Source organism: Oncorhynchus nerka, linkage group LG9a (genome assembly GCF_034236695.1).
Source record: "Oncorhynchus nerka isolate Pitt River linkage group LG9a, Oner_Uvic_2.0, whole genome shotgun sequence".
NCBI lineage: Eukaryota > Metazoa > Chordata > Actinopteri > Salmoniformes > Salmonidae > Oncorhynchus > Oncorhynchus nerka.
Genome location: NC_088404.1, coordinates 48,303,475 through 48,331,288, shown reverse-complemented (window position 1 = coordinate 48,331,288; position 27,814 = coordinate 48,303,475). Strand labels below are relative to the sequence as shown.

Sequence of the window (27,814 nt, the reverse complement as noted above, 5' to 3'; positions counted from 1 at the left end):
TGTGATTATGGGGTATTGTGTGCAAATTTCAGAGGAATTTGTTTTATTTAATCAATTTTAGAATAATGCTGTAAAGCAGGGCTGCCCAACCCTCTTCCTAGAGCTCTTCCGTCCTGTGGGTTTTCAATCCAACCCTAATTTAACACACCCGATTCTACTAATTAGCTGCTCAACAAGACGTTAACTAGCTGAATCAGATATGCTAAATTAGGGATGGACTGAAAACCTACAGGACAGTAGATCTGCAGGAAGAGGGTTGGGCAGCCCTGCTGTAACGTAACATTTGTAAAAAGTCAAGGGGTCTGAATACCTTCTGAAGGCACTGTATTAGTCCTACACATTATATCCCTTCCTACTCCTTCTGTCATTCAATACCACTGGACCGGAGATGGATGGTCCTGTCTGTGACTGGCCCTTAAATTATGTGTATCAGTAGGTCAGTAATACATATACAACTGGAAGGGGGATATAATTTCATATAAATTGTGTCAAATTTGTTTGGTTTTCATCAAGACTCGTGAAGATTTCAAATGTCAGAAATGTCTCCTTCCCTCAGAAACCAGACGCCACACAATTGTAGTTCAGGAAAGCCTTTTCCGCTTTATTACAAAGAAAAGAGGCTTTGAACATCAGAAAATACAAGATTGATCTGTATTCATTATTCTTAAAATTATTCACTTTTCCATTTCCTATGAAATGCTGCTGTTTAAACAGCTTTAAGTGAAATGTGTCCGTCTGTCCTCTTGCTTTGGACTGATTAGTTGGTTTGTTTGGGGGGTGGATTTCCTTGTTTTAGCTCAGAAGAATCAGGTATTTCCTTGTTTGTCTTTTTTATTTGTAATTCTTCGTCGTAAGTGCTCACGGCTCCGAGTGCGACGCCCTGTCCAGCAGATACAGAAATGTCCTATTTTATCCACATATTGCATCCACGCTGACCTCCTAAAAACAAGGTACAAGGCAGAGCAATTTTTTTTCTCCAAAATATATATATATACACACACATACATATACATACATTTTATATATATATATATATATATATATATATATATATATATATATATATATATATATATATATATATATATACACACACATACATATATATATATACAGATTCATACATACATATCAGTATTCATGTGATGTTCAAACATAAAAATACTTTTTTTTTTACACGTTTATTACAAAATCGTAACAAAGACTGGAAAGTGTTTTGCTTGCTCTGGAACAATGAAGCTGGGTAGGTATTCTAACAACCCTTGTACGGGTTGTCCACAGGTTGTGAGAACATTCACTAAAAAAGTATCCGATCTGTGTCTATTTTGAAGCCAGACAGAAAATACCCGTCAAAAGGAAAGAAATATGTGGGGCCGGTTGAAGAGAAAAGAGGGAATGTACAAGAGGAGAGATGGAAAGAGAGAGGAGACAGGCTGCTGATCTTTACAAAACAAAACAGGAGGGAGTGTTTTCACATAAAAAAGCACAAACAATCTTTGTGTTCTTTTATTACTAAATAGTGCAACAACGAACATTGCATTTCTTCCGGACCCTTTCGTTCTCACGTGTGGGATGGTACTTGTTGGTTTAGCCTTCCCCGCCTTTGTCACTTTTTTGTTGATGAAAAAATGTGTCATAACCCTTGTTTTGTCACTGTAAAGTGTGCCGGTATAGTCAGTCTTCTGATTCAGAGGTAAACAAAACACAGACCCTGCTCAACTCCCACCTCAAAAAACAAGGACATTAAAGGAATAAAAACAGAACAAGTGTGGGTGTTTGGGCAGCACATAATTTGGGAAAGGCAGGGCTCAGTTTTTCCCACCCTTATGCAGTGGTGAGGACCTCCTCTGCAGTCATTTTAACCAGATCCTCAAGGAATAAAAACCAGGATGGATGCCTGGGCCACAGCACCCTCCTCAGGCTGGGAGGGAGGGGTGCAGGGACAGCAGTACCCCTGGGACTATACTGTACTTGGGCCTCAGAAGGCCTGCTGGGCTGGGTTGTAGTTGAAGGTAGACGGGACGTGGGGCCTCTCTTCTAGCTTGTCGTACTCCAGGTGAAACTCCTGAAGGGATTGAGAACACACAATCAGTAATGGAAGACTCCTGCTGAGTTTATATGGCCCGAGTGAGACTACTGATAAAACTACTGAACTACTGGACTAAAAACCCAGTGTGACATCACCAGTAACCGAGAGATACTGAAGGCCTACCTTGAGCCCTTTTACAAGCCTTTCTTGAGGGTCACAACCAACGTTAAAAACTCTTAAAAGTTCCCGAAACAAAACTAATACGTAAAGCACGTAACTCCATCAAAGGAGATTCACAACTCATGGCATACATCTAAATCGAAAAAGGCACACACAGATAATGCTCTCTCTTAAAGGGATAGTTCGACATTTTGGCAATGAAGCCCTTTATCTACTTCCCCAGAGTCAGATGAACTCAAGGATACCATTTTTATGTTTCTGCATGCAGTTTGAAGAAAAATGCTAACTAGCGTTAGTGCAATTTCTAACTAGCGTTAGCACAATGACTAGACGTCTATGAAAACAGGTAGCATGCTAACTCTGGTTAGCATTGCACTAACTGTAGTTTGCATTGGCTCACAAAAATAAATGTAACTTCTTTCATACTGGACGCTGAGACATACAAATTGTATACTAGAGTTAATCTGACTTTTGGGAAGTAGATTGCCAAAATCTCGGACTATCCCTTTAATGTTTAGTGTATTGATTTAGGGTAGTGGATACTAAAGCCAATACCTTTACCTTGGCTACCTTCCTCCAGTTAAGACAATCAAAGAAGTAGTAGGTTCCCCTCTCGTAGGTGTTGGTCTTTAGTGTGGGCTCCATACCCGGCGCCCGCGTGATCCACACCCGCTCCTCCTTGTGGTACCGCCAGTCCCGGTTGAAGCTGCACCAACACCAGGCAGGAGAGAAAGAAATCCCATTACTGCACAGTCAAGTCAAAGAAAATACGCACAAATCGCTTATTGATAACAACAACCTATGGAAAGAACTGTGGTACTTTGGACAACTATTGGAAGAAAGCCAAAAAGTGATGCTGGGAGTTAAGGTGATGTAAAATCTATAAAAAAAATCACTTTTGAGAGGAGTCTAATCATTTATAAATAAAAGATTAGCAAGGCACTAAATACTACAAACTAAGTTAAATGCCTTCAGTAGTAGTTTGGATGTGCTACTTACAGCTCTACTGCTGCCAGGAGCTGTAGCAGGTCTCCTCCGTTCATGTAGTACAGATAGAACAACAGGTCTTCACCGTAACGAGCCAGTTTAATAGCTGCCAGCTGAGGAGAGACGTCTTTATCAACACCATCATTCATTTATCCGATGATGACATTGTGCTTTCTTCAAGAGCATAAGATCAATACATCATGAAAGGGGGTGTTACACAAACTGATTAGATGACTGATTCATCACCTACCTTGTCCCGTATGTGAATGTTGGTTAAGTACTCAGACGGGACGTGGAAGTCTGAAAGAGAGGCGGCACCAGGGTCACCAAAAGGCTAGGTGCGGAGTGCGGGTGTGTGTGCGTGCGTCTTGGTGGAAAACAGTGGCAATTGTGGCAAAAGAGTGGACTATCCTGGTCAAATCAAACTTTGTCACATGCGCCGAATACAACAAGTGTAGATTTTACAGTGAAATGCTTACTTACAAGCCCTTAACCAACAGTGCAGTTCAAGAAGAAGAAATTTACCAAGAAGACTAAAATAAAAAGTAACACAATAAGAATGACGAGGCTATATACAGGGGGCATCGGTACCGAGTCAGTGTGCGGGGGTACTTGCTAGTTGAGATAATCCGTACATGTAGGTGGGGGCGAAATTACTGCATAGGTAACAAACAACCAGCAGTGTACAAAAAGGGGGGGGGGGGGTCAAAAGAAATTGTCCGGTGGCGATTTTATGAATTGTTCAGCAGTCTTATGGCTTGGGGGTAGAAGCTGTCGAGGAGCCTTTTGGTCCTAGACTTGGTGCTCCGGTACCGCTTGTCGTGCAGTAGCAGGGGAAAAAAAGTCTACAACTTGGGTGACTGGAGTCTGACAATTTTATGGGCTTTCCTCTGAAACCGCCTAGGTCCTGGATGGCAGGAAGCTTGGCCCCAGTGATGTACTGGGCCGCCGTTCGCACTACCCTCTGTAGCGCCTTACAGTCAGGTGCCCGAGCAGTTGCCATACCAGGCGGTGATGCAACCGGTCAGGACGCTCTCAATGGCGCAGAACTTGAGGATCTGGGGGCCCATGCCAAATCTTTTCAGTCTCCTGAGTGGTAAAAGGTTTTGTCATGCCCTCTTCACGACTGTCTTGGTATGTTTGGACCATGATAGTTCGTTGCTGATGTGAACATCAAGGAACTTGAAACTCTCGAACCGCTCCACTACAACCCGTCGATGTTAATGGGGGGCGGTTCAGCCCGTCTTTTCCTGTAGTCCACGATCAGCTCCTTAGTCTTGCTCACACTGAGGGAGAGGTTGTTGTCCTGGCACAACACTGCCAGTTCTCTGACCTCCTCCCTATAGTCCGTCTCATCGTTGTCGGTTATCAGGCCTACCACTGTTGTGTCGTCAGCAAACTTAATGATGGTGTTGGAGTCGTGTTTGGCCACGCAGTCGTGGGTGAACAGGGAATACAGGAGGGGACTAAGTACACACCCCTGAGGGGCCCCACTGTTAAGGATCAGCATGGCAGATGTATTGTTGCCTACTCTTACCACCTGGGAGTGGCACTTCAGCAAGTCCAGAGGGAGGTGTTTAGTCCCAGAGTCCTTAACTTAGTGATGAGCTTTGTGGGCATTATGGTGTTGAACGCTGAGCTGTAGTCAATGAACAGCATTCTCACATAGATTTTATTTTTGTCCAGGTGAGAAAGGGCAGTGTGGAGTACAATTGGGATTGCATCATCTGTGTATCTGTTGGGGTTATATGCGAATTGGAGTGGGTCTAGGGTGTCCAGGAGGATGCTGTTGATGTGAGCCATGACCAGCCTTTTAAAGCACTTAATGGCTACCAACTTGAGTGTCACAGGGCAGAGGATAGAATTATGGTCAGATTTGCCAAACGGAGCATGGGGGAGAGCTTTGTATGCATCTCTGTGTGTGGAGTAAAGGTGGTCTAGGGTTTTTTCCCCCCTGGTTGTACATGCAACATGCTGGTAAAAATGTAGTAAAACTGAATTAAGTTTGCCTGCATTAAAGTCCCTGGCCACTAGGAGCGTATTTCCTTCTTTGCTTATGACCTTATAGAGTTGGTTGAGAGCGGTCTTAGTGCCAGCTTCGCTTTGTGGTGGTAAATAGACGCCTATGAATAATATAGATGAGAACTCTCTTGGTAGATAGTGTGGTCTACAGCTTATCATCAGGCACTCTACCTCAGGTGAGCAATACCTCGAGACTTCTTTAATATTAGACATTCCGCACCAGATGTTATTGACAAAAAGACACACCCCCACCCCTCGTCTTACCAGAGGTAGCATCTCTGTTCTGCTGGTGCATGGAAAATCCTGCCAGCTCTATATGGTCAGTATCTTCGTTCAGCCACGTCTCAGTGAAATATAAGATGTTCCCGTTTTTAATGTCCCGTTGGTAGGATAATCTTAATCGCAGGTCATCAGTTTTATTTTCCAATGATTGCCTTCCATTGTTCTTGCTAACGTGCAATGGGAGTTACTTGCTTGCCTCCGGATTCTCAGAAGGGTGCCCAATCTGCGGCCTCTTCTCCGGCATCTCTTCTTCGCGCAAAAGGCGTAGATCTGGGCCTGTTCCACTGAAAGCAGGATATCCTTCTCGTCGGACTCATTAAAGGAAAAAAAGTTTCCTACAGTCCGCGGTGAGTAATCGCTTTTCTGATGTCCAGAAGTTAGCAGTAACATTATGAACACAATAAGTAAAAAAATAAGTTACACAAAACACACAAAAAATAACAAAATAGCACAATTGGTTGGGAGAATGTAAAACGTCAGCCATGTTCTTCGGCGACTTCTTTGTGTCTGCACAGGTGTATGTGTCTTGGTGTGTGTGGTCAGGATAATATCTTACCAATGTCTTGAGGTCGACACGGTGCTGATGCCCAGGGGGAAGCAAACTTGGGGTACAGGTTTCTGTCAGGAGAGGAAGGGACATGTTACTCTCAAAATGGACTTAACCACTTTGACGATAAAGAACATCTGACAAAACTTAAGATTTTTGAATGATGTATCCCCTCAACCTAATATTGAGACAGGTCAGCCATCTTACTCTGGAGAGTTGAGGTTGAGTCCCAATGTTGTGAGGTCACTTCCCAGCGCCAGGTGCACCATGCCTGGGTCCGTCTCCGCCGCTCGAATAAATGTCAGCAAGCCGATCATTCCAAACTGGTCCGTCACCATTCCCCTGGGAATGTTCGTCACCCGTCCTACAGATGAAGGAAAATCAACACAAAATTATAATCAACCAGTAGAGCTTTCCCTCCAGCTAGTGCAAATTTGGACATCACCACTGGCCAACAGTCACGCAGAAACCATCTCAAAACCCACCCAGGTCGAGACCGAGAGGTGTGATTGGTTGAGAAGGCTCACCGTCAGGTAACACCTGGATCCCTTTCTTCTGGTTGTTGTTCTGTGCTGAGGTCGTCTTGTCTCCGGGGAACATAGGCCCATCTGTACTGGATGTGCTCTTGCCTGTAGAGTTTAGGTTCTGAACAAAGCAAAAAAACAAATGAATTAATAATCATCTTATTTTTAATACCTCTATAACCCACATGACATCATGGAACATTGCTTTTAATATAAGATATCCGCTCTTCTAACTAAATCACAATCAAATTTTATTTGTCACGTGCCGAAAACAACAGGACCTTACCGTGAAATGCTTACTTACAAGCCCTTAACCAAAAATGCAGTTCAAGAATTTAGAAAATATTTACTGAGGTGAGGTAGCAGAGAGAACAGTCTATGACTTAGGTGACTGGAGTCGTTGACAATTTTATGGGCCTTCCTCTGACACCGCCTAGTATACAGGTCCTGGATGGCCGTAAGCTTGGCCCCAGTGATGTATTGGGCCGTACGCACTACCCTCTGTAGTGCCTTGCGGTCAGATGCCGAGCAGTTGCCATACCAGGCGGTGATGCAACCGGTCAGGATGCTCTCAATGGTGCAGCTGTAGAACTTTTTGAGGATCTGGGGACCCATGTCAAATCTTTTCAGTCTCTTGAGGGGGAAAGGTGTTGTCGTGCCCTCTTCACGACTGTCTTGGTGTGTTTGGACCATGATAGTTTGTTGGTAATGTGGATACCAAGGAACTTGAAACTCTCGACTCGCTCCACCACAGCTCTGTTGATGTTAATGGGGGCCTGTTCGGCCATCCTTTTCCTGTAGTCACATTGAGGGAGAGGAAGTTGTCCTGGCACCACACTGCCAGGTCTCTGCCCTCCTCTCTATAGGCTGTCTCATGTGGGTATTACAGACTCAATCAGGGAGAGGTTGAAAATGTCAGTGAAAACACTTCCCACTCCTTGAAAGCGGCAGCTCTAGCCTTTAGTTTGGTACGGATGTTGCCTGTAACCCATGGCTTCTGGTTGGGATATGTACGTACGGCCACTGTGGGGACGACGTCATCAATGCACTTATTGAAGAAGCTGGTGACTGAGGTGGTATAGGTATGGTATTAGGTAAAACGGATTTAAGGTAAAAAACGGATTTAAAGTATGCCTGCATTAAAGTCCCCGGCCACTGTGGGCGCCGCTTCTGGATGAGCATTTACAGCTCGTTGAATGCGGCCTTAGCGCCAGTATTGGTTTGTGGAGGTAAATAGACGGCCACGAATAATATAGATGAGAACTCTCTTGATAGTGTGGTCTACAGCTTATCATGAGGTACTCTACCTCAGGCGAGCAATACCTTGAGACTTCTTTAACCTCTTGCGTCCCCCCGACACGCAGGCGTCCCATCTAGACATCTGGAAATGCAAATGCGCTACACTAAATGCTAATAGCACTCGTTAAAACTCAAACGTTCATTAAAATACACATGCAGGGTACTGAATTAAAGCTACACTCGTTGTGAATCCAGCCAACAAGTCAGATTTTTAAAATGCTTTTCGGCGAAAGCATGAGAAGCTATTATCTGATAGCATGCAACACCCCAAAAGACCCGCAGGGGACGTAAACAAAATAATTAGCATAGTCGGCGCTACACAAAACGCACAAATAAAATATAAAACATTCATTACCTTTGACAATCTTCTTTGTTGGCACTCCTAGATGTCCCATAAACATCACTATTGGGTCTTTTTTTCGATTAAATCGGTCCATATATAGCCTAGATATCGATCTATGAAGACTGTGTGATCAAGGAAAAAAACAGCGTTTTATAACGCAACGTAATTTTTTTAAATTAAAAAAGTTGACGATAAACTTTCACAAAACACTTCGAAATACTTTTGTAATGCAACTTTAGGTATTAGTAAACGTTAATAATCGATCAAATTGATCACGAGGCGATGTATATTCTATAGCTGTACGTCTTGAAATAATGTCCGGGTAAATCTCAACCAAAATATCCGGTCGGAGACCGGAAGAAATGGGCTGTCTCTTGTCCGTTTGACCAAGAAACAAATCCTAGGCAAATGACAAGACTGTTGACATCGCGTGGAAGCTGTAGGTATTGCAACCTCGGCTCCAGGTAATGTGATTTCTATTCAACAATACATTCAAGTGGCGCATTGATATTTTTTCCAGTTTTCAGTGATCAGATTTTCCTTCCTTTTCGATGAAACGCACGTTCTGTTATAGTCACAGCCGTGATTTAACCAGTTTTAGAAACGTCTGAGTGTTTTCTATCCACACATACTAATCATATGCATATACTATATTGCTGGCATGAGTAGCAGGGCGCTGAAATGTTGCGCGATTTTTAACAGAATGTTCGAAAAAGTAGGGGGTAGGATCAACAGGTTAATAGTAGACATCGCTCACCAGTTGTTATTGACAAATAGACACACACCCCCGCCCCTCGTCTTACCAGACGTAGCTGCTCTGTCCTGCCAAGCTCTATATTATCCGTGTCATCGTTCAGCCACGACTCAGTGAAACATAAGATATTACTGTTTTTAATGTCCTGCTGATAGGATAGTCGCGACGGTAGATCCTCGAGACTGTTTTCCTAACAAGCCACCCTGACCTTCTCCCTCTGTATCTCCGCCTTTTCTTCATGCAAATGACGGGGTCTGGGCTTGTTCTCCGGAGAGCAGTATATCCTTTGCGTCAGACTCATTAAAAGACAAAAATCTTTGTCCAGTTCGAGGTGAGTAATTGCTGTTCTGATGCCCAGAAGCTCTTTTCGGTCATAAGAGACGGTAGTAGCAACTTTATGTACAAAATAAGTTATAAACAATGCGAAAAAACAAACCAAATAGCACAGTTGGTTAGGAGCCCGTAAAAAGGCGGCCATCCCCCCCGGCGCCATTATATTAGACATATATATATGGTGAAACACTTGAATATGCAGTAGCTGTTGCTGCTTAAAATAAGGAGGCCTTGTCTGGTTGCCTGACCGTTTCAGCTTTAACCATGTTTGGCATGACAACGACCAAGGAAAACAGACTGACAACCAGGCTAAAGTAAGCCTGTGTCTGCATTACTCACTGTCTTGCTGTCATCATTGCTCAACGTGGGGTCCTTGTAGTTGGGACCAGGCAGTGCAGGGAAGTCCTCATTGTGGATGGAGAAATCCTGCGTCGGCTCATTCGATGGCTTCGTCACCATGCCAACTGATGAGGTCATGAGATGAAGAGAAGAGGCTTCTTAAATAAATCACCACAATGAGAAAGAAGTTTAGCCTTGGGATAGATAGATATATATATATATATACGCACACACACACACACACACACACACACACACACACACACACACACACATACATATATATACACTGCTCAAAAAAAATAAAGGGAACACTTAAACAACACAATGTAACTCCAAGTCAATCACACTTATGTGAAATCAAACTGTCCACTTAGGAAGCAACACTGATTGACAATAAACTTCACATGCTGTTGTGCAAATGGAATAGACAACAGGTGGAAATTATAGGCAATTAGCAAGACACCCCCAATAAAGGAGTGGTTCTGCAGGTGGGGACCACAGACCACTTCTCAGTTCCTATGCTTTCTGGCTGATGTTTTGGTCACTTTTGAATGCTGGCAGTGCTTTCACTCTAGTGGTAGCATGAGACGGAGTCTACAACCCACACAAGTGGCTCAGGTAGTGCAGCTCATCCAGGATGGGACATCAATGTGAGCTGTGGCAAGAAGGTTTGCTGTGTCTGTCAGCGTAGTGTCCAGAGCATGGAGGCGCTACCAGGAGACAGGCCAGTACATCAGGAGACGTGGAGGAGGCCGTAGGAGGGCAACAACCCAGCAGCAGGACTGCTACCTCCGCCTTTGTGCAAGGAGCAGGAGGAGCACTGCCAGAGCCCTGCAAAATGACCTCCAGCAGGCCACAAATGTGCATGTGTCTGCTCAAACGGTCAGAAAACATGAGGGTGGTATGAGGGCCCGACGTCCACAGTTGGGGGTTGTGCTTACAGCCCAACACCGCACAGGATGTTTTTCATTTGCCAGAGAACACCAAGATTGGCAAATTCGCCACTGGCGCCCTGTGCTCTTCACAGGTGAAAGCAGGTTCACACTGAGCACATGTGACAGACGTGACAGTCTGGAGACGCCGTGGAGAACGTTCTGCTGCCTGCAACATCCTCCAGCATGACCGGTTTGGCGGTGGGTCAGTCATGGTGTGGGGTGGCATTTCTTTGGGGGACCACACAGCCCTCCATGTGCTCGCCAGAGGTAGCCTGACTGCCATTAGGTACCGAGATGAGATCCTCAGACCTCTTGTGAGACCATATGCTGGTGCGGTTGGCCCTGGGTTCCTCCTAATGCAAGACAATGCTAGACCTCATGTGGCTGGAGTGTGTCAGCAGTTCCTGCAAGAGGAAGGCATTGATGCTATGGACTGGCCCGCCCGTTCCCCAGACCTGAATCCAATTGAGCACATCTGGGACATCATGTCTCGCTCCATCCACCAACGCCACGTTGCACCACAGACTGTCCAGGAGTTGGCGGATGCTTTAGTCCAGGTCTGGGAGGAGATCCCTCAGGAGATCCCTCAGGAGACCATCTGCCACCTCATCAGGAGCATGCCCAGGCATTGTAGGGATGTCATACAGGCACGTGGAGGCCACACACACTACTGAGCCCCATTTTGACTTGTTTTAAGGACATTACATCAAAGTTGGATCAGCCTGTAGTGTGGTTTTTCCACTTTAATTTTGAGTGTGACTCCAAATCCAGACCTCCATGGGTTGATACATTTGATTTCCATTGATCATTTTTGTGTAATTTTGTTGTCAGCACATTCAACTATGTAAAGAAAAAGTATTTAATGAGAATATTTCATTCATTCGGATCTAGGATGTGTTATTTTAGTGTTCCCTTAATTTTTTTGAGCAGTATATATATATTATTTTCCACCATAATTAGCAAATAAATTCATTAAAAATCCTACAATGTGATTTTCTGGATTTTTTCCCCTCATTTTGTCTGTCATAGTTGAAGTGTACCTATGATGCAAATTACAGGCCTCTCATCTTTTTAAGTGGGAGAACTTGCCCAATTGGTGGCTGACTAAATACTTTTTTGCCCCACTGTGTGTGTGTGTGTGTGTGTGTGTGTGTGTGTGTGTGTGTATGTATATATATATATATATACACACACACACACACCATTGGACAAGGCCTTTTCCCTTTCTTCATCACATGACTCGCCACTGTTTTGAAGAGAGACAAGTGAACTGAGTATTTACAATGAGAATGTGTCGAGCAGTACTGACTGGCCCACAGTAACGTGATTTGGCTTTTTACACATGCACTGCCAAGTGCCTTTAGCATCCAAGCCTAGTGCATTAACAATGAGCCCTTCTTTCTAGTGCACTACGTTGAGCCCTTACTATAGGTAGCCCGCCTAGATTAGCCCACAATTATAATTCCTTACTAGTGTGCTATAAAGACGTCTTACCATAGGGGGCCCTTCCAGCTAGTGGGTTGAGTAGCGGCGTTGGGTTTCCGCTTCCTTCCCTCCGGCTCCTGTCTGCTAAAGCAGGGAAGTCGGACAGGTCTAGCCCCGTCACGTTTTCACTACCGTCTGTGAGAGGGAGGGTTAAAGACTTGTAAGAAAGCCATATGGGTAGGTAAATGTATGTTACTATTCATGCTGACTGTGTGTCTTATAGATTGTGTGAATGGATAGGAAAGTGAACGTTACAAACACTGATGTATCAATCAATGGCCAGACTGAGCATCAGATAGTTCGTTATTATGAAGTGACACACTACTAACCTGTGCCATTGAAGATGTTGCTTGATAACGAGTTGTTCATCCCAAACGCCTGGTTCCGGTTCATCCCGAATCCTGACATGCTACAGAAATACAGAGGACAACTTTAGCCTCCAACTGGAGCACCTTAATATCTATTTCCAATCATCACAAAAAACGATTGATTTATACTTTTATACAGAGTTGAGAACAGCAGATCTTTCAATTGTATGGCCAGCCAGACCATGTCACTGTGTACCTGTTGATGGTGAAGGGCTGCCGTGCAGGCTGCTGTTTGGGCATACAGATGATACTGGGGGAGTTGCGGTTGGGGCTGCCCAGCCCTGAGCTGCCCATGCTGTTGGTCCTGCTGCTGACCATCCCGATGCCCTGGCCCACCTGGGAGTGGTTCAGCATGTTCCTCGAGTTCATCGGCAGGATCCCCCTGCGGAGGACACATCATGGGTTGGAGATAGATGGGAGGACAGAATGGGTTGATATGAAGCCAGATGATGATTTTACTAATAAATGTCCTGTCCTGCTCTGCAACCACTGAACTGAACTGACTGGCTAACTAATTAGCAGCAGAATAATGATTCCATGGCATTCAAACACACTGGCTTATGTGTTATATGTCTGTCTCCAGAATATCTCAATTCAATGGGCTTTATTGGCATGGGAAACATATGTTTACATTGCCAAAGCTATCTCTCTCTCTCCAGCATCTCTGTCTCACGTCTCATCTCTTAAACACACCTGCTTGGCGAGGGCGGGGTATGGAGGGACATGGTGGGCACCCCCGTGGTGGGGGTGATATGGCTCGGTAGCTGGGTGCCTTGCGTTAAGCTGCGGTTTAACTGAGTGTTGTTTCCCATGCCCCTTATCGAGAAGCCTAGTGCACCTGCAACGCGAGAAATAGAAACAGTAAACATGGGTCTCTCTTACCAACTTCCAAAGTGACCAATAGATTGGATATCTCTTAAAATCTTTTGAGATCAACAAGAAGTGCCTAAGGGAATAGTGCTGAAGTCTGATTTAAATATACCCAATCCTAAAAAGGTATATCGGGTAATTATTTGTAATGATCAAATTGCTCCAGGTATGACTTGACTACCAAATTGTTACAGACATAAATGTATTATGGACTTAGTAGGAAAGACCCTGAAAACAGATGCAGTCAGCTTACTCTGTGGGCCGTATAAACTGGCACCAAGCTGGGACAGTTGACCTGATGACGACGGTGAGGGAGACGAGAGCATCTGGAAGAAGAGAAGAGATAAACCACATAATGAGAGGAGGGAGTACTGGAAACAAGAACAGCCAGAGATGACAATGCCTTTATCAATAACACAACTGCACATTCGGGCAGTTCATATGTCATGTTTTACAAATCACACAGGAATTTGGGTATTCAATTTCAAGGATAATAATAACACCAATGCTAAGGCACAGATATAAAGTTAGGCATATACACTCCCCTATGTATTTATTTGGGCGGTGAAGCTAATACGTTTAATTTGGCTCTATATTCCAGCATTTTTTAGATCAAACATTTCATATGAGGCGACAGCACTGAATATCACCTTTTATTTCAGGTTATTTTCATGCATATCTGTCTTACCATTTAGAAAGTAATGTCTCCTCATTTGAAGGTGTCATAAGTATTTTGACAAATTCACTTGTGTGTATTAAAGTAGTCAAAAGTATAGTATTTGGTCCCATATTCGTATCACGCAATGAACTTGTTTAACTGCATTTGCAGTTTGTTTTGGTTGTGTTTCAGATTACAGTGCCTTCAGAAAGTATTCACACTGCCTGACTTTTGTGTTACAAATTCTGTAAAAATGGTTGTTGATCATTGCTAGACAACCATGTTCAGGTCTTGCCATAGATTTTCAAGCATATTTAAGTCGCCACTGAGGAACATTCACTGTCTTCTTGGTAAGCAACTCCAGTGTAGATTTGGTCTTGTGTTTTAGGTTTCAACTCCAAGTGTCAGTGTCTGGTGGAAAGCAGACTGAACCAGGTTTTCCTCTAGGATTTTGCCTGTACTTAGCTCCATTCCATTTCTTTTTTATCCTGAAAAACTCCCCAAACCTTAACGATTACAAGCACACCCATAACATGATGCAGCTACAACTATGCTTGAAAATATGGAGCGTGGTACTGTACTGTGTTGTATTTGCCCCAAATATAACACTTTCTATTCAGGACAAAAAGTGAGTCAATTACTTTTAGGGCTGACCCCATTTAGTTGTCTGGTCGATTGTTTGGTCGATAGGCTGTTTGTCGACTAAGATTTCTTTAGTCAAGCAGTCGCAAAAATATTTTTTCTTCTTCATGGTGCACAAGACACCTGTCTGATTCACACCTGTTTCAGTGGAGTAATTCATTGTGGAGGCCATGGGGATGGCACAGTCAATCACTTTAAAACATGTGATACTTCAATTGTACATGGTTATATTATGCAAAAATAATGGTGCAACATTAATAAATATATTATTTTATAACATATGCGCTTTCTCCAGCATTGGATAGCGGTCACTGTCCGCGACTCTGAAATAATCTTCGGTGCGCCGTAGAGTTGCTGCCTTTCCCTATGTTGCTATGTGAATAATAGAAAAGTTAACCAGCATATTGGTGTTGAGTACAATGCGGCAGACGACGCAGCGGGGTAAGTAGAAGAGGAAACAGACCTTGCCTTAATTGTCTGATAAAATTGAGGAGAGAGGAAACACCTATTTAATTAGGTCTATAATCAATAGCCTAACTGTTAAATGTGCCTGGCTTTATAAATCATCCATATACAGTCAATCTGGAAAGTATTCAGACCCCTTGACTTATTCCACATTTTGTTACATTACAGCCTTATTCTAAAATTGATTAAATAGTTTTTTCCCCCTCATCAACCTACAGACAATACTTTGATTTATTTAACCTTTATTTAACTAGGCAAGCCAGTTAAGAACAAATTCTTATTTACAATGACGGCCTACCAAAAGGCAAAAGGCCTCATGCGGGGACGGGGACCTGGGATTAAAAACAAATACAATATAAATATAGGACAAAACACACATCACAACAAGAGAGACAACACAACACTACATTAAGAGAGACCTAAGAGAACAACATAGCAAGGCAGCAAAACATGACAACACAGCATGGTAGCAACACAGCATGGTAGCAACACAAAACATGGTACAAACATTATTGGGCACAGTCGACAGCACAAAGGTCAAGAAGATAGAGACAATACATCACACAAAGCAGCCACAACTGTCAGTAAGTGTCCATAATCGCCTTTGAATGAAGAGATTGAGAGAAAACGGTCTAGTTTGAGTGTTTGTTGCAGCTCGTTCCAGTCGCTAGCTGCAGCGAACTGAAAAGAGGAGCGAACCAGGGATGTGTGTGCTTTGGGGACCTTTAACAGAATGTGACTGGCAGAATGGGTGTTGTATGTGGAGGATGAGGGCTGCAGTAGATATCTCAGATAGGGGGGAGTGAGGCCGAAGACGGTTTTATAAATAAGCATCAACCAGTGGGTCTTGCAATAGGTATACAGAGTTGACAAGTTTACAGAGGAGTAGAGTGCAGTGATGTGTCCTATAAGGAGCATTGGTAGCTAATGTGATGGCCGAATGGTAAAGAACATCTAGCCACTTGAGTGCACCCTTACCTACTAATCTATAAAATATGTCTCCGTAATCTAGCATGGGTAGGATGGTCATCTGGATCAGGATTAGTTTGGCAGCTGGGGTGAAAGAGGAGCGATTACGATAGAGGAAACCAAGTCTAGATTTAACTTTAGCCTGCAGCTTTGATATGTACTGAGAGAAGGACAGTGCACAGCCTAGCCATACTCCCAAGTACATGTATGAGGTGACTACCTCAAGCTCTAAACCCTCAGAGGTAGTAATCACAATAGTGGGGAGAGGGGCATTCAGGGCCATCTGTGTATAAGACTGTATCATCTGCATATAAATGGGTGAGAGAGCTTCCTACTGCCTGAGCTATGTTGTTGATGTAAATTGAGAAGAGCGTGGGGCCTAGGATTGAGCCTTGGGGTACCCGGTGACAGGCCGTGGCTGAGACAGCAGATTTTCTGACTTTATATACTGCACTCTTTGAGAGGTAGTTAGCAAACCAGGCCAAAGACCCCTCAGAGACACCAATAGTCCTTAGCCGGCCCACAAGAATGGAATGGTCTACCATATCAAAAGCTTTGGCCAAGTCAATAAAAATAGCAGCACAATATTGCTTAGAATCAAGGGCAATTGTGACATCATTGAGGACCTTTAAGGTTGCAGTGACACATCTATAACCTGACCGGAAATCCGATTGCATACCAGAGAGAATACTACAAATATCAAGAAAGCCAGTCAGTTAATTATTGACCAGATTTTCAACACTTTTGATAAATAGTGCGAAATAGAAATAGGCCTATAACAGTTAGGATCAGCTTGATCTCCCCCTTCAAATACAAGACAAACTGTGGCTGCCTTCCAAGCAATGGGTACATCCCCAGAAAGGAGAGACAGGTTAAAAAGGTTGGTGATAGGCATGGCGATGATAGGGGCAGCAACCTTAAAGAAGAAAGGGTCTAAACCATATGACCCAGATGTTTTTTGGGGTCAAGTTTAAGGAGCTCCTTTAGCACCTCAGACTCAGTGACTGCCTGCAGGGAGGAACTTTGTAGCGGGACAGGGGAAAAAGAGGGAGGAGCATCGGGATAGTTGCATTAGAAGGGGTGGGAGATGAGGAAATGTTGGACGGGCAAGGAGGCATGGCTGAGTCAAATAGGAATCCTGACTCAATGAAGGTGATTAAAGAGCTCAGCCATGTGCTTCTTGTCAGTAACAACCACATCATCAATATTAAGGGACATGGGCAGCTGTGAGGAGGAGGGTTTATTCTTCAGGTCTAACTGTTTTCCAGAACTTCTTGGGGTTTGACCCACAGAGAGAGAACTGCTCCTTAAAGTAACTAACTTTGGCCTTCAGGATAGCCTGAGAGCACCTATTTCTCATTTGCCCGAATGATACCCAGTCAGCCTGAGTATGCATGTGCCGAGGCTTTGGCCAAATGCAAAGTTACACCTGATTCTATACTATATTACAGAGGCCAGTTCACGAAGGAAGGCTTGCTCATTAAAGACAAATCAGGACAGGTTGTTTCACTGACCAGCCATTACGAACACAGGCTGTAAAACAGTGATCACTAAGGTCATACTCCATAATGACAAAGAAAAAACGGGTTTTCAGACATTTTTGCATACGCTGACCGTATTACTGCCAGTCACGAGTCGCTGACTGGCAGACTTGCTGAACTAAGAGGAACCTCTACCACATCAACAGGTTGCGGCAAAATGTGCGTCAAGGGGCAGCTGAGTGTTGCGCAGGCGTTCTCCCGAGTGGAAAAATGCAAACGAGACAGCAACAAATGGCAGAGAATAACTGACCATGTGACTCGCTACTTGGTAAGGGAGAAGATTCCAGTTCATACAGTTTAACAGCAATCATTTAAATAATTATTGCAGGAAACAGACAATCAGTATGAGTTACCATCGAGAGCATTCTTCTCACGAACTGCTGTTCCCAATATGTATAAGAAAGTGAGGGGAGAAATTCTCCAAGAACTCAAAGGCATACCCAATTTCTCTCTCACAACAGATATGTGGTCTAGTGTAAACATGACCCGATACATGAGCCTGACTGTTCACTACATATCCAGTGATTGGTCTCTCATGTTCCATTGTCTTGAGACGACCTATATGCCAGAGAACCATACTACGGACAACCTGAGTGAAGCTCTCCGGTCCATGATGGCAAAGTGGGCATTGGATAAGAAGGAAGTGTCCTGCATCACAACTGACAACGGGGCAAACGTTGTGTCCGTCGTGAGGCAATTGGGTTGGCCATGGCTTAACTGCTTTGGACACAACCTGCATCTGGCCATCACAAAAGTTGTTGCAAGTCCGAAAGACTTGTGCAATGTAGGACACTAGCCAGCACTTTCACCACAAGCTGGTTGAAGAGGAGAAACCTCCATAACGCACAGGAGGATATTGAGATGCTCTCGCTCATACCGTTGAGAGGTCTTATTTATTTCATATTCAGTCTTAAATGGCATTGCATTCCATTAATTTTAGGACACTCAAATCAAATATGAGCTACATTATCAAGATGTTAGTGCTATTAATAGGCCTTCAATATATATCAATCGAATGATGTGCACATTTTATTATATTAATTTTAGGCTATTTAAATAAATATCAGCTACAATTTCAATATCAAGATGTTGGTCTTTGTATTAATACCATGTACACTACCGGTCAAAATGTTAAGAACACCTACTCATTCAAGGGTTTTTCTTTATTGTTACAATTTTCTACATTGTAGAATAATAGTGAAGACATCAAAACTATGAAATAACACATTTGGAATCATGTAGTAAGCAAAAAAGTGTTAAATCAAGAGCGTGCAAAGCTGTCATCAAGGCAAAGGGTGGCTATTTGAAGAAACTAAAATATATTTTGATTTGTTTAACACTTGTTTGGTTACTACATGATTCCATATGTTATTTCATATTTTCATACAACGTAGAAAATAGTACAAATAAAGAAAAACCCTTGAATGAGTAAGTGTTCCAAAAATGGGAAAAAAAGATAATATACAAACATTGCAATATGAAAGCCTAAGTAGCCTACAGGCACTATTTGTCACAATGCTGGTTTTTGTTGCCTTCAGAAAAAATAAAAACCATAAACAAAATTGTGTGTATGCTAAATAATAACAGCTTAATCATTATATAATGGTGATGTTTAGCCTGCCCAATTTCACACATACAGTGGGGCAAAAAAGTATTTAGTCAGCCACCAATTGTGCAAGTTCTCCCACTTAAAAAGATGAGAGAGGCCTGTAATTTTCATCATAGGTACACTTCAACTATGACAGACAAAATGAGAAAATAAAAATCCAGAAAATCACATTGTAGGATTTTTAATGATTTTTTTTTGCAAATTATGGTGGAAAATAAGTATTTGGTCAATAACAAAAGTTTCTCAATACTTTCTTATATACCCTTTGTTGGCAATGACAGAGGGCAAACGTTTTCTGTAAGTCTTCACAAGGTTTTCACACACTGTTGCTGGTATTTTGGCCCATTCCTCCATGCAGATCTCCTCTAGAGCAGTGATGTTTTGGGGCTGTTGCTGGGCAACACGGACTTTCAACTCCCTCCAAAGATTTTCTATGGGGTTGAGATCTGGAGACTGGCTAGGCCACTTCAGAACCTTGAAATGCTTCTTACGAAGCCACTCCTTCGTTGCCCGGGCGGTGTGTTTGGGATCATTGTCATGCTGAAAGACCCAGCCACATTTCATCTTCAATGCCCTTGCTGATGGAAGGAGGTTTTCACTCAAAATCTCACGATACATGGCCCCATTCATTCTTTCCTTTACACGGATCAGTCGTCCTGGTCCCTTTGCAGAAAAACAGCCCCAAAGCATGATGTTTCCACCCCCATGCTTCACAGTAGGTATGGTGTTCTTTGGATGCAACTCAGCATTCTTTGTCCTCCAAACACGACGAGTTGAGTTTTTACCAAAAAGTTATATTTTGGTTTCATCTGACCATATGACATCCCCCCAATCTTCTTCTGGATCATCCAAATGCTCTCTAGCAAACTTCAGACGGGCCTGGACATGTACTGGCTTAAGCAGGGGGACACGTCTGGCACTGCAGGATTTGAGTCCCTGGCGGCGTAGTGTGTTACTGATGGTAGGCTTTGTTACTTTGGTCCCGGCTCTCTGCAGGTCATTCACTAGGTCCCCCCCGTGTGATTCTGGGATTTTTGCTCACCGTTCTTGTGATCATTTTGACACCACGGGTTGAGATCTTGCGTGGAGCCCCAGATCGAGGGAGATTATCAGTGGTCTTGTATGTCTTCCATTTCCTAATAATTGCTCCCACAGTTGATTTCTTCAAACCAAGCTGCTTACCTATTGCAGATTCAGTCTTCCCAGCCTGGTGCAGGTCTACAATTTTGTTTCTGGTGTCCTTTGACAGCTCTTTAGTCTTGGCCATAGTGGAGTTTGGAGTGTGACTGTTTGAGGTTGTGGACAGGTGTCTTTTATACTGATAACAAGTTCAAACAAGTGCCATTAATACAGGTAACGAGTGGAGGACAGAGGAGCCTCCTAAAGAAGAAGTTACAGGTCTGTGAGAGCCAGAAATCTTGCTTGTTTGTTGGTGACCAAATACTTATTTTCCACCATAATTTGTAAATAAATTCATTAAAAATCCTACAATGTCTGTCATAGTTGAAGTGTACCTATGATGAAAATTACAGGCCTCTCATCTTTTTAAGTGGAAGAACTTGCACAATTGGTGGCTGACTAAATACTTTTTTGCCCCACTGTATAGGCAATTACACTGCGACAAGAAATGGTGTATGCCTTTTTCACACCAATGTTTTTTTTTTTTTTTTACATCATTAATATAGTGGAATCATGCAGCCCATATATGTTGATTTCATAAGACATTCTAAGGTTGGTATCATTCACAACTAAAGTTGCCAAATAACTCAAAGTCAAGCATATAACCCGTTTCAAATTATGACTTTTAAAGCTGAACACAGAATAACCTCTCCATGTGCACACTAGCTCAGAAAAATATCCTTAATTTTGAATTTCTTTCAGCGAGGTTCAATTATATTCTTACAATAAAATCATATAAATATGAAAAAGTGCCATTATTTTGGATTATGTTTCGTAGGAAACACCTGCCTAAAATATTGTGGTGTTATTGTGGTGTACAGGCAATTAAGTGGATTTATTACACTTTAGAATGTAGATATTTCAAAGGCACGCATCAGCAGCTTGCATGTGTGCATCCCCTTTATGTTAATTTAACAGTCAATTACCATGAGACCGACAGTTATTTGCTTGACAATCACATGACCGCCACAGCCCTGGACGCGTCGCTTTGCACGTCATTGTAAATAAGAATGTGTTCTTAACTTCTTGATGCACCCGTCCCGTTAGCGGGATCATTTTCGTCAACATCTGCTGAATTGCAGAGCGTCAAATTCAAATTAAATTACAAAAATATTTAATTTTCATGAAATCACAAGTGCAATATAGCAAAACACAGCGTAGCTTGTTGTTAATCCACCTGACATGTCAGATTTCAAAAAAGCTTTTCGGCAAAAGCATACCAAGCGTTTATGTAAGGACATCTCTCTCAGCAGACAAAACATTACAAACAGCTAGCAGCAAAGTAGATTGGTCACGAAAGTCAGAAAATAAATCAAATGAATTGCTTACCTTTGGTGATCTCCGGATGTTTGCACTCACTAGACTCCCAGTTACACAACAAATGTTCCTTTTGATCCATAAAGATTATTTTATATCCAAAATACCTCCATTTGGTTGGCGCGTTATGTTCAGAAATCCACAGGCTCGAGCGGTCACACGAAAATTCCAAATAGTATCCGTAAAGTTCGTAGAAACATGTCAAACATTTTTTATAATCAATCCTCAGGTTGTTTTTACAATATATAATCGATAATATTTCAACCGGACCTTAGCTTTTTCAATAGGAGTGAGAGAGAAAATGTCTGCTCCACTTTGTTGGCGCATGCAAAACGCTGCTGGCACCCAGCCATTCACTGATGCGATGTGATCTTTCTCGCTCATTTTTCAGAATAAAAGCCTGAAACTATGTCTAAAGACTGTTCAGACCATGTGGAAGCCATAGGAAAAGGAATCTGGTTGATATCCCTTTAAATGGAGGGAAGGCATGCAATAGAACAGGGAGCTTTCAAAATAAGAGGCACTTCCCAGTTGAATTTTCCTCAGGTTTTCGCCTGCAATATCAGTTCTGTTATACTCACAGACAATATTTTGACAGTTTCGGAAACTTTAGAGTGCTGCAGGGATGGTTGTTCTTCTGGAAGGTTCTCCCACCTCAACGGAGGAACTCTAGAGCTGTCATAGTGACCATCGGGTTCTTGGCCACCTCCCTGACCAAGGCCATTCTCCCCCGATTGCTCAGTTTGGCTGGCCGGCCAGCTCCAGGAAGAGTCTTGGTGGTTCCAAAATTCTTCCATTTAAGAATGATGGAGGCCACTGTGTTCTTGGGGACCTTCAATGCTGCAGAAATATTTTGGCACCCTTCCCTTGCCACAATCCTGTCTCAGAGCTCTACAGACACTTCCTTTCGACCTCAAGGCATGGTTTTTGCTTCGACATGCAGTGTCAACTGTGGGACCTTATATAGACAAGTGTGTGCCTCGTCTATAAAAATGTCTAAACACTTGTTTTCGCTTTGTCATTATGTGGTATTGTAACTTAGTTAGGCTTATACTTCAATATATATGCTAATGTATCAATCAATCATTAATTTGTTAATGTCATCACACAGCTTATGTGTTAATGTCATCACAGTTCTTCATCGTCAGTAAAAATAATATTGTAATCTAACAGCACCTGTTTGTCACTCATAATACTCACAAAATGATTGCTCCTATACCCTCCTTTTTTCTGAACATAAATATAAATGCAACATGTAAAGTGTTGGTCCCATGTTTCATGAGCTGAAATAAAAGATCCCAGAAATGATCCATACACGCAAAAATTGTATTTCTTTGTTCGTGAGCATTTCTCCTTTCCAAAATAATCCATCCACCTGACAGGTGTGGCATATCAAGAACCCGATTAAACAGCAAGATCATTACACAGGTACACCTTGTGCTGGGGAAAATAACTGGCCATCCTAAAATGTTCAGCTGTGTCACACAACACAATGTCACAGATGTCTCAGGTTGAGGCAGCGTGCAATTGACTACCTGCCACCCCAGTTTCACGTAAAGACTGCAAGGGTTGAGGGAATAGGTGATGTTTTTCCTCAACAAATCAGTGATTTCGATTAATAGAACTTTTCAGTCAGAGAAACAAGAAATAAACGAAATGGCTAAAAAGATGTTGCTGCCTCAGCACAAAGTGTGATAAACATAGCTGTGCTGTGGTGCCTTTTCACTGAATCAGGGAGGAGAGAGACAACGTATGCCAGTCACTCACTATAAAAAAAAATATATACATATATATTTTTTTTAAATTACACAGCGTGGCCATCAGATTCCCTCGAGTCATTTGTGTCATAATTATTTAATCAAACAGTGCACTTAAAGCGTCAGACAATCTCAAGGCATATAGTTGATTTTATTCAAACACATAGGGTGTGTCTATATATTGAAAAATACACGTTTCAAAATTTGACAAACAGACGACCAATATTTTTTTGATCATTAGGAACAACTCTATTTGCTTTGTCACATTTTTGCAGTATTACTTTAGTGCCTTGTTGCAAACAGGATGCATGTTTTGGAATCTTTTTAAATTCTGTACAGGCTTCCTTTTCACACTGTCCATTAGGTTAGTATTGTTGAGTAACTACAATGTTGTTGATCCATCCTCAGTTCTCTCCTATCACAGCCATTAAACTGTTTTAAAATCACTACTGGCCTCATGGTGAAATATCTGAGCAGTTTCCTTCTTCTCCCGCAACTGAGTTAGGAATGACACCTGTATCTTTGTAGTGACTCGGTGTTTTGATACACGACCTAAAGTGTAATGAGTAACTCCACTATGCTCAAAGGGATATTCAATGTCTGCTTTAATTGCGATGCAGTTACATATCAGGATATTTTTTTTGACAACATAGCGTTTCGTATCATTGTGACAATATCGCAATATTATGTTTGCCCTAGTTGGCTGTACCTGCACCAAAACTCCAGGATCTTTCCTTCACAGCTTGTTCTCCATCTTCTTTTTAAATAGGGAGACTATTTGTTTTCAGCCCTTTTATTTCCATGACTGATCAAAACTCGTTTTTCTCATGGCTCTTTTGTCCCTCTGCAGCAGACATACAGTGTGGTGAGCAATATGCTTGGAACATTTAAAAAAAAACAAATCACAGTATTGAATCGCAATACATCTAGAATCATAACACATATCGTACCGGCACCTAGGTGACAATATCATATAATCAGGGCCCTGGCAAAACAGACGTGTGAAAATACCCTCAAATCAAAGGTGACATCTGTCCTGTCTCCACATATGAAACATTTGATCTCAATTCCAAAACGCTAGAGTATAGAGCCACATTAAATGTTTTAGCTTCGCAGTCCAAATAAACACAGAGGGTAGTGTAGGATAATGGAGTAACCTAAATCGCACTAAATATGACAAATATGCATAAACAGATTGAAATTATAGAAGAAACGTGTGAAAATGTTTTGTACTTACTTCAAGTTCAAAGGGAGCTGTACTAGGGACGTGTGATCGAGCGCTTAAGTCTTTGTCCGACCTATGTGAGAACGGCAACGGCTGGCTGTAGTACATGCCCTCATCAGGGTAGTCACTTTCGACCCCCTCTACAAACTTCTTTCTCGTAGCACTGAACATTCCGTTTGTCACCTGCAGAAGTGAGATGAAAGAAGAGATTTACTATTTCAACTTCAAAAAGGCTTTCTCAACCAGCATGTCTGCATCCATTTATTGACAAAACATTGTTCATATCAGATTTTTTAAAACTATCATGGACAGGACTGGAGTGAAAACACAACAGTTATGCAGGAGCCTACAGTTAGTCCGATGACGATGATCTACTAGACTTTCAGTTTCAACTACTCCAACCTCACCACCAGACAACTACACGCCCACACACATTGCACAATGTGCTCATACAGTGTGCCTTACAGCAAAACAATTATAATCACTTTTAAAAAGTGTTGATTTTCCACTGTTTCATTGCATTGGTCAACATACAAAAACTGTGTGCATCCGTGCAACATTGCCTCAGCACAATTCAACAAGCTTCTGCTCAGGTGCCTCTCTTAAGTTCACAACCGATTCCAGTTATTCTCCACACCAAATTTTCCTTCAATCTAAGAACCCTCTGACACTTTCTCACCTTGTGAACATGGAGACATAGCTATTGATATTTAAATGACCCTACACACATTCATTATTTCCACATTGAATGAGGTCATCTCTGACACTGGTGTCAAAACTAGGAAGATGCTTGTTGTGCTAGCAAGATGCTTGCTGCCAGTTTAGTAGTGGAGCCTCAGGGGGAAGAGTATCAACATGAACATGCCACATTATATTTAGTGTAGTTGGCTAACTAGCTAAACTGCCACCCACTCTCGCGTGACTGGATACATTGGTTGTTTATCCTTTGGCTTCAGCATGTTGTGGCTAACAAAGTTAGGTAGCTAATCAAGACAGAAATATCTAAATAGCTATCTAACCTATCAAGTTAAGCGAGCAGAATCGAGGGACGCAAAAAATATGGACCGGTTGCAGGAGAGATAACTCTCGAGAAACGAAAGGGTCCGGCAAGGTGGCTTGGTGTGCCGGTGTAATGCAATGGAATTTGAGTCATGCATGTGGGTCACAGGACTCAGACAAGCGAGCTAGCTAACGCTATAGCTATTAACTAGCTAACGTTGGTAACGCCAGTTGATTGTTTATGTCCTAGCTAGCTAAATTGAGCTAACTAGCTACCAATACAGCGTGAGTCTGATTATAAGTTTGCTTCAACAACTAGCCGTGAAAGCCCTTGTCAGGCAGTCTGTTTGCCCATAGGTAGTGATGTGCAGGTTGGGCCTACTTTGCCTCCTATCCACTTCCCAATCCCAGTAGCTACCTCTCGGTCTCAATTCACGCTAGCGGCCACACAGACAAAAACAGAAGACCATTCGAATTGAAATCCACGAACCGGTCCAAAACATACCGAACGGCAAGGACTACAAAGATGAATGTGTTGTGATGTAACAATTTGATTCGGACCAAACGGGTTTATATTTGGGTGGGGGGAGGTTGGAAATTTAAAAAAAATAAATAAAAAAAACCTCACCGCATTAATTTCCCTTCTGCTCGTAGATCCAAGATGGCTGTGTATTCTACAATCGAGAGTCCTGGGTGAATAGCCTTTACCCTCTGACCTCTGCAACCTAATCATTTCCGCACACAAATTATGAACGTTCTACTAATGTGGGTACAACGTGGCTAATACTCAGAATGTATTTGAATAGTCAGCAATATTGTTTTTGTAGTTACATATATTGTTGTGGGAACTCACCTCACTAATCTGTAGTAGACAATGATCAGTGCATCAACAAACTCAGTAGGTAAACAAAAGCCACTCCCAATTCGGTCATTTTCAAAACATAGAGGTTTGGCAATGAACCCTCGGAATGATATCACAGTAGTAGTAGCCTAGATATATGGTATCACCATATCATATTGATATGTGTCACTCACTAGCTACGAATCACCCGTCACCTATGCCATTAAAGGATTTAAAAAGTGTTGCCACTTATTTGTATTTATAACATTTTAAAGCAGGCTAGACAACCAAATTCAGCCACAAGGCAGATTTTTGTCCGAGCCTGGGTGCCAGAACATAATTAGATTTTTTAATATATATTTTTTATGTAAGTAGGCAAGTAAGTTAAGAACAAACGCTTATTTACAATGACGGTCTACCGTGGCCAAACCCAGACGACACTGAGCCAATTGTGCACCACCCTATGGGACTCACAATCACAGCCGGATGTGATGCAGTCTGGATTCAAACCAGGGACTGTAGTGACACCTCTTGCACTGAGATGCAGTGCCTTAGACCGCTGCGCCACTCAGGAGCCCAATGATAATTTGTACACTGCAAATTGACCACAACTAAGCCCCCCCCCCCAAAAAAATGATGATATTGGAAAATAACAATCATTTCATGCCTTGCTTGCATTGAGACACGATCATGTCTTTTTTTTGGTGGGAATACATGGAAACAGATGTTCTATTTTTTTAAAAATTCTTTACTGATTCCTGGTGATCTTTTTAACCCAAAAGGAAATTCAATTTACTTGTTTTTTTGTCAACTTTTTGGGGCCAAAAAAAATCACTTACCAAGTTGTTGTCAACCCCTTTAAAGCATCTGCCAGTATTCTTATTGTTCATCATCTTTCCATTGTTCTATCTATGTGGTATGCATGACACATTGTATCAACTCATCTGTGCTATAGGCCTATCGGTTAAGAGCATATTGATAACAAATGTTGCCCTCTCCAATATATCTAAAGTATTACATTCTATGGAGGGACCACCATATTGCCCACATTTTCTCCTTCATCAGTCAGTACTGCATTTCTGCCTGTCAGAAGCCACCAGATGAAGAGTAATGTGCTGCATAGAGGAGGGCTGGAGATCTTCAGTGTACAACATAAAACAAAATCCAGAATAGAGCCATTCTACATCCACCTAAAAGGAAGCGATTCCCAAACCTTCCATAACAAAGCCATCACCTACAGAGAGATTAACCTGGAGAAGAGTCCCCTAAGCAAGCTGGTCCTGGGGCTCTGTTCACAAACACAAACAGACCC

At 42.4% G+C, this 27,814-nt stretch overlaps 1 protein-coding gene across 6 annotated transcripts; it reads right to left on the bottom strand.

Moving 5' to 3' along the window:
* Positions 1–574: 574 nt before the first annotated feature.
* LOC115134440 (CCR4-NOT transcription complex subunit 2-like) lies at positions 575–26,421 on the bottom strand. 6 transcript variants are annotated; one of them, XM_029668402.2, is made up of 15 exons: positions 26,290–26,421; positions 24,675–24,845; positions 13,554–13,626; positions 13,124–13,268; positions 12,627–12,812; positions 12,392–12,471; positions 12,072–12,197; positions 9,640–9,797; positions 6,575–6,692; positions 6,255–6,411; positions 6,057–6,118; positions 3,447–3,496; positions 3,209–3,309; positions 2,765–2,915; positions 575–2,065 (listed from the first exon to the last, which is right to left on the bottom strand). In XM_029668402.2, exons 1-15 carry the CDS (start codon positions 26,392–26,394, stop codon positions 1,979–1,981), a joined length of 1,770 nt encoding a protein of 589 aa, XP_029524262.1. In that variant the 5' UTR covers positions 26,395–26,421; the 3' UTR covers positions 575–1,978. The 6 variants fall into 6 exon arrangements, with proteins under 6 accessions (XP_029524262.1, XP_029524264.1, XP_029524263.1 ...); XM_029668404.2 differs by having other exon boundaries at positions 2,771–2,915; XM_029668403.2 differs by having other exon boundaries at positions 9,640–9,794.
* Positions 26,422–27,814: the final 1,393 nt, after the last annotated feature.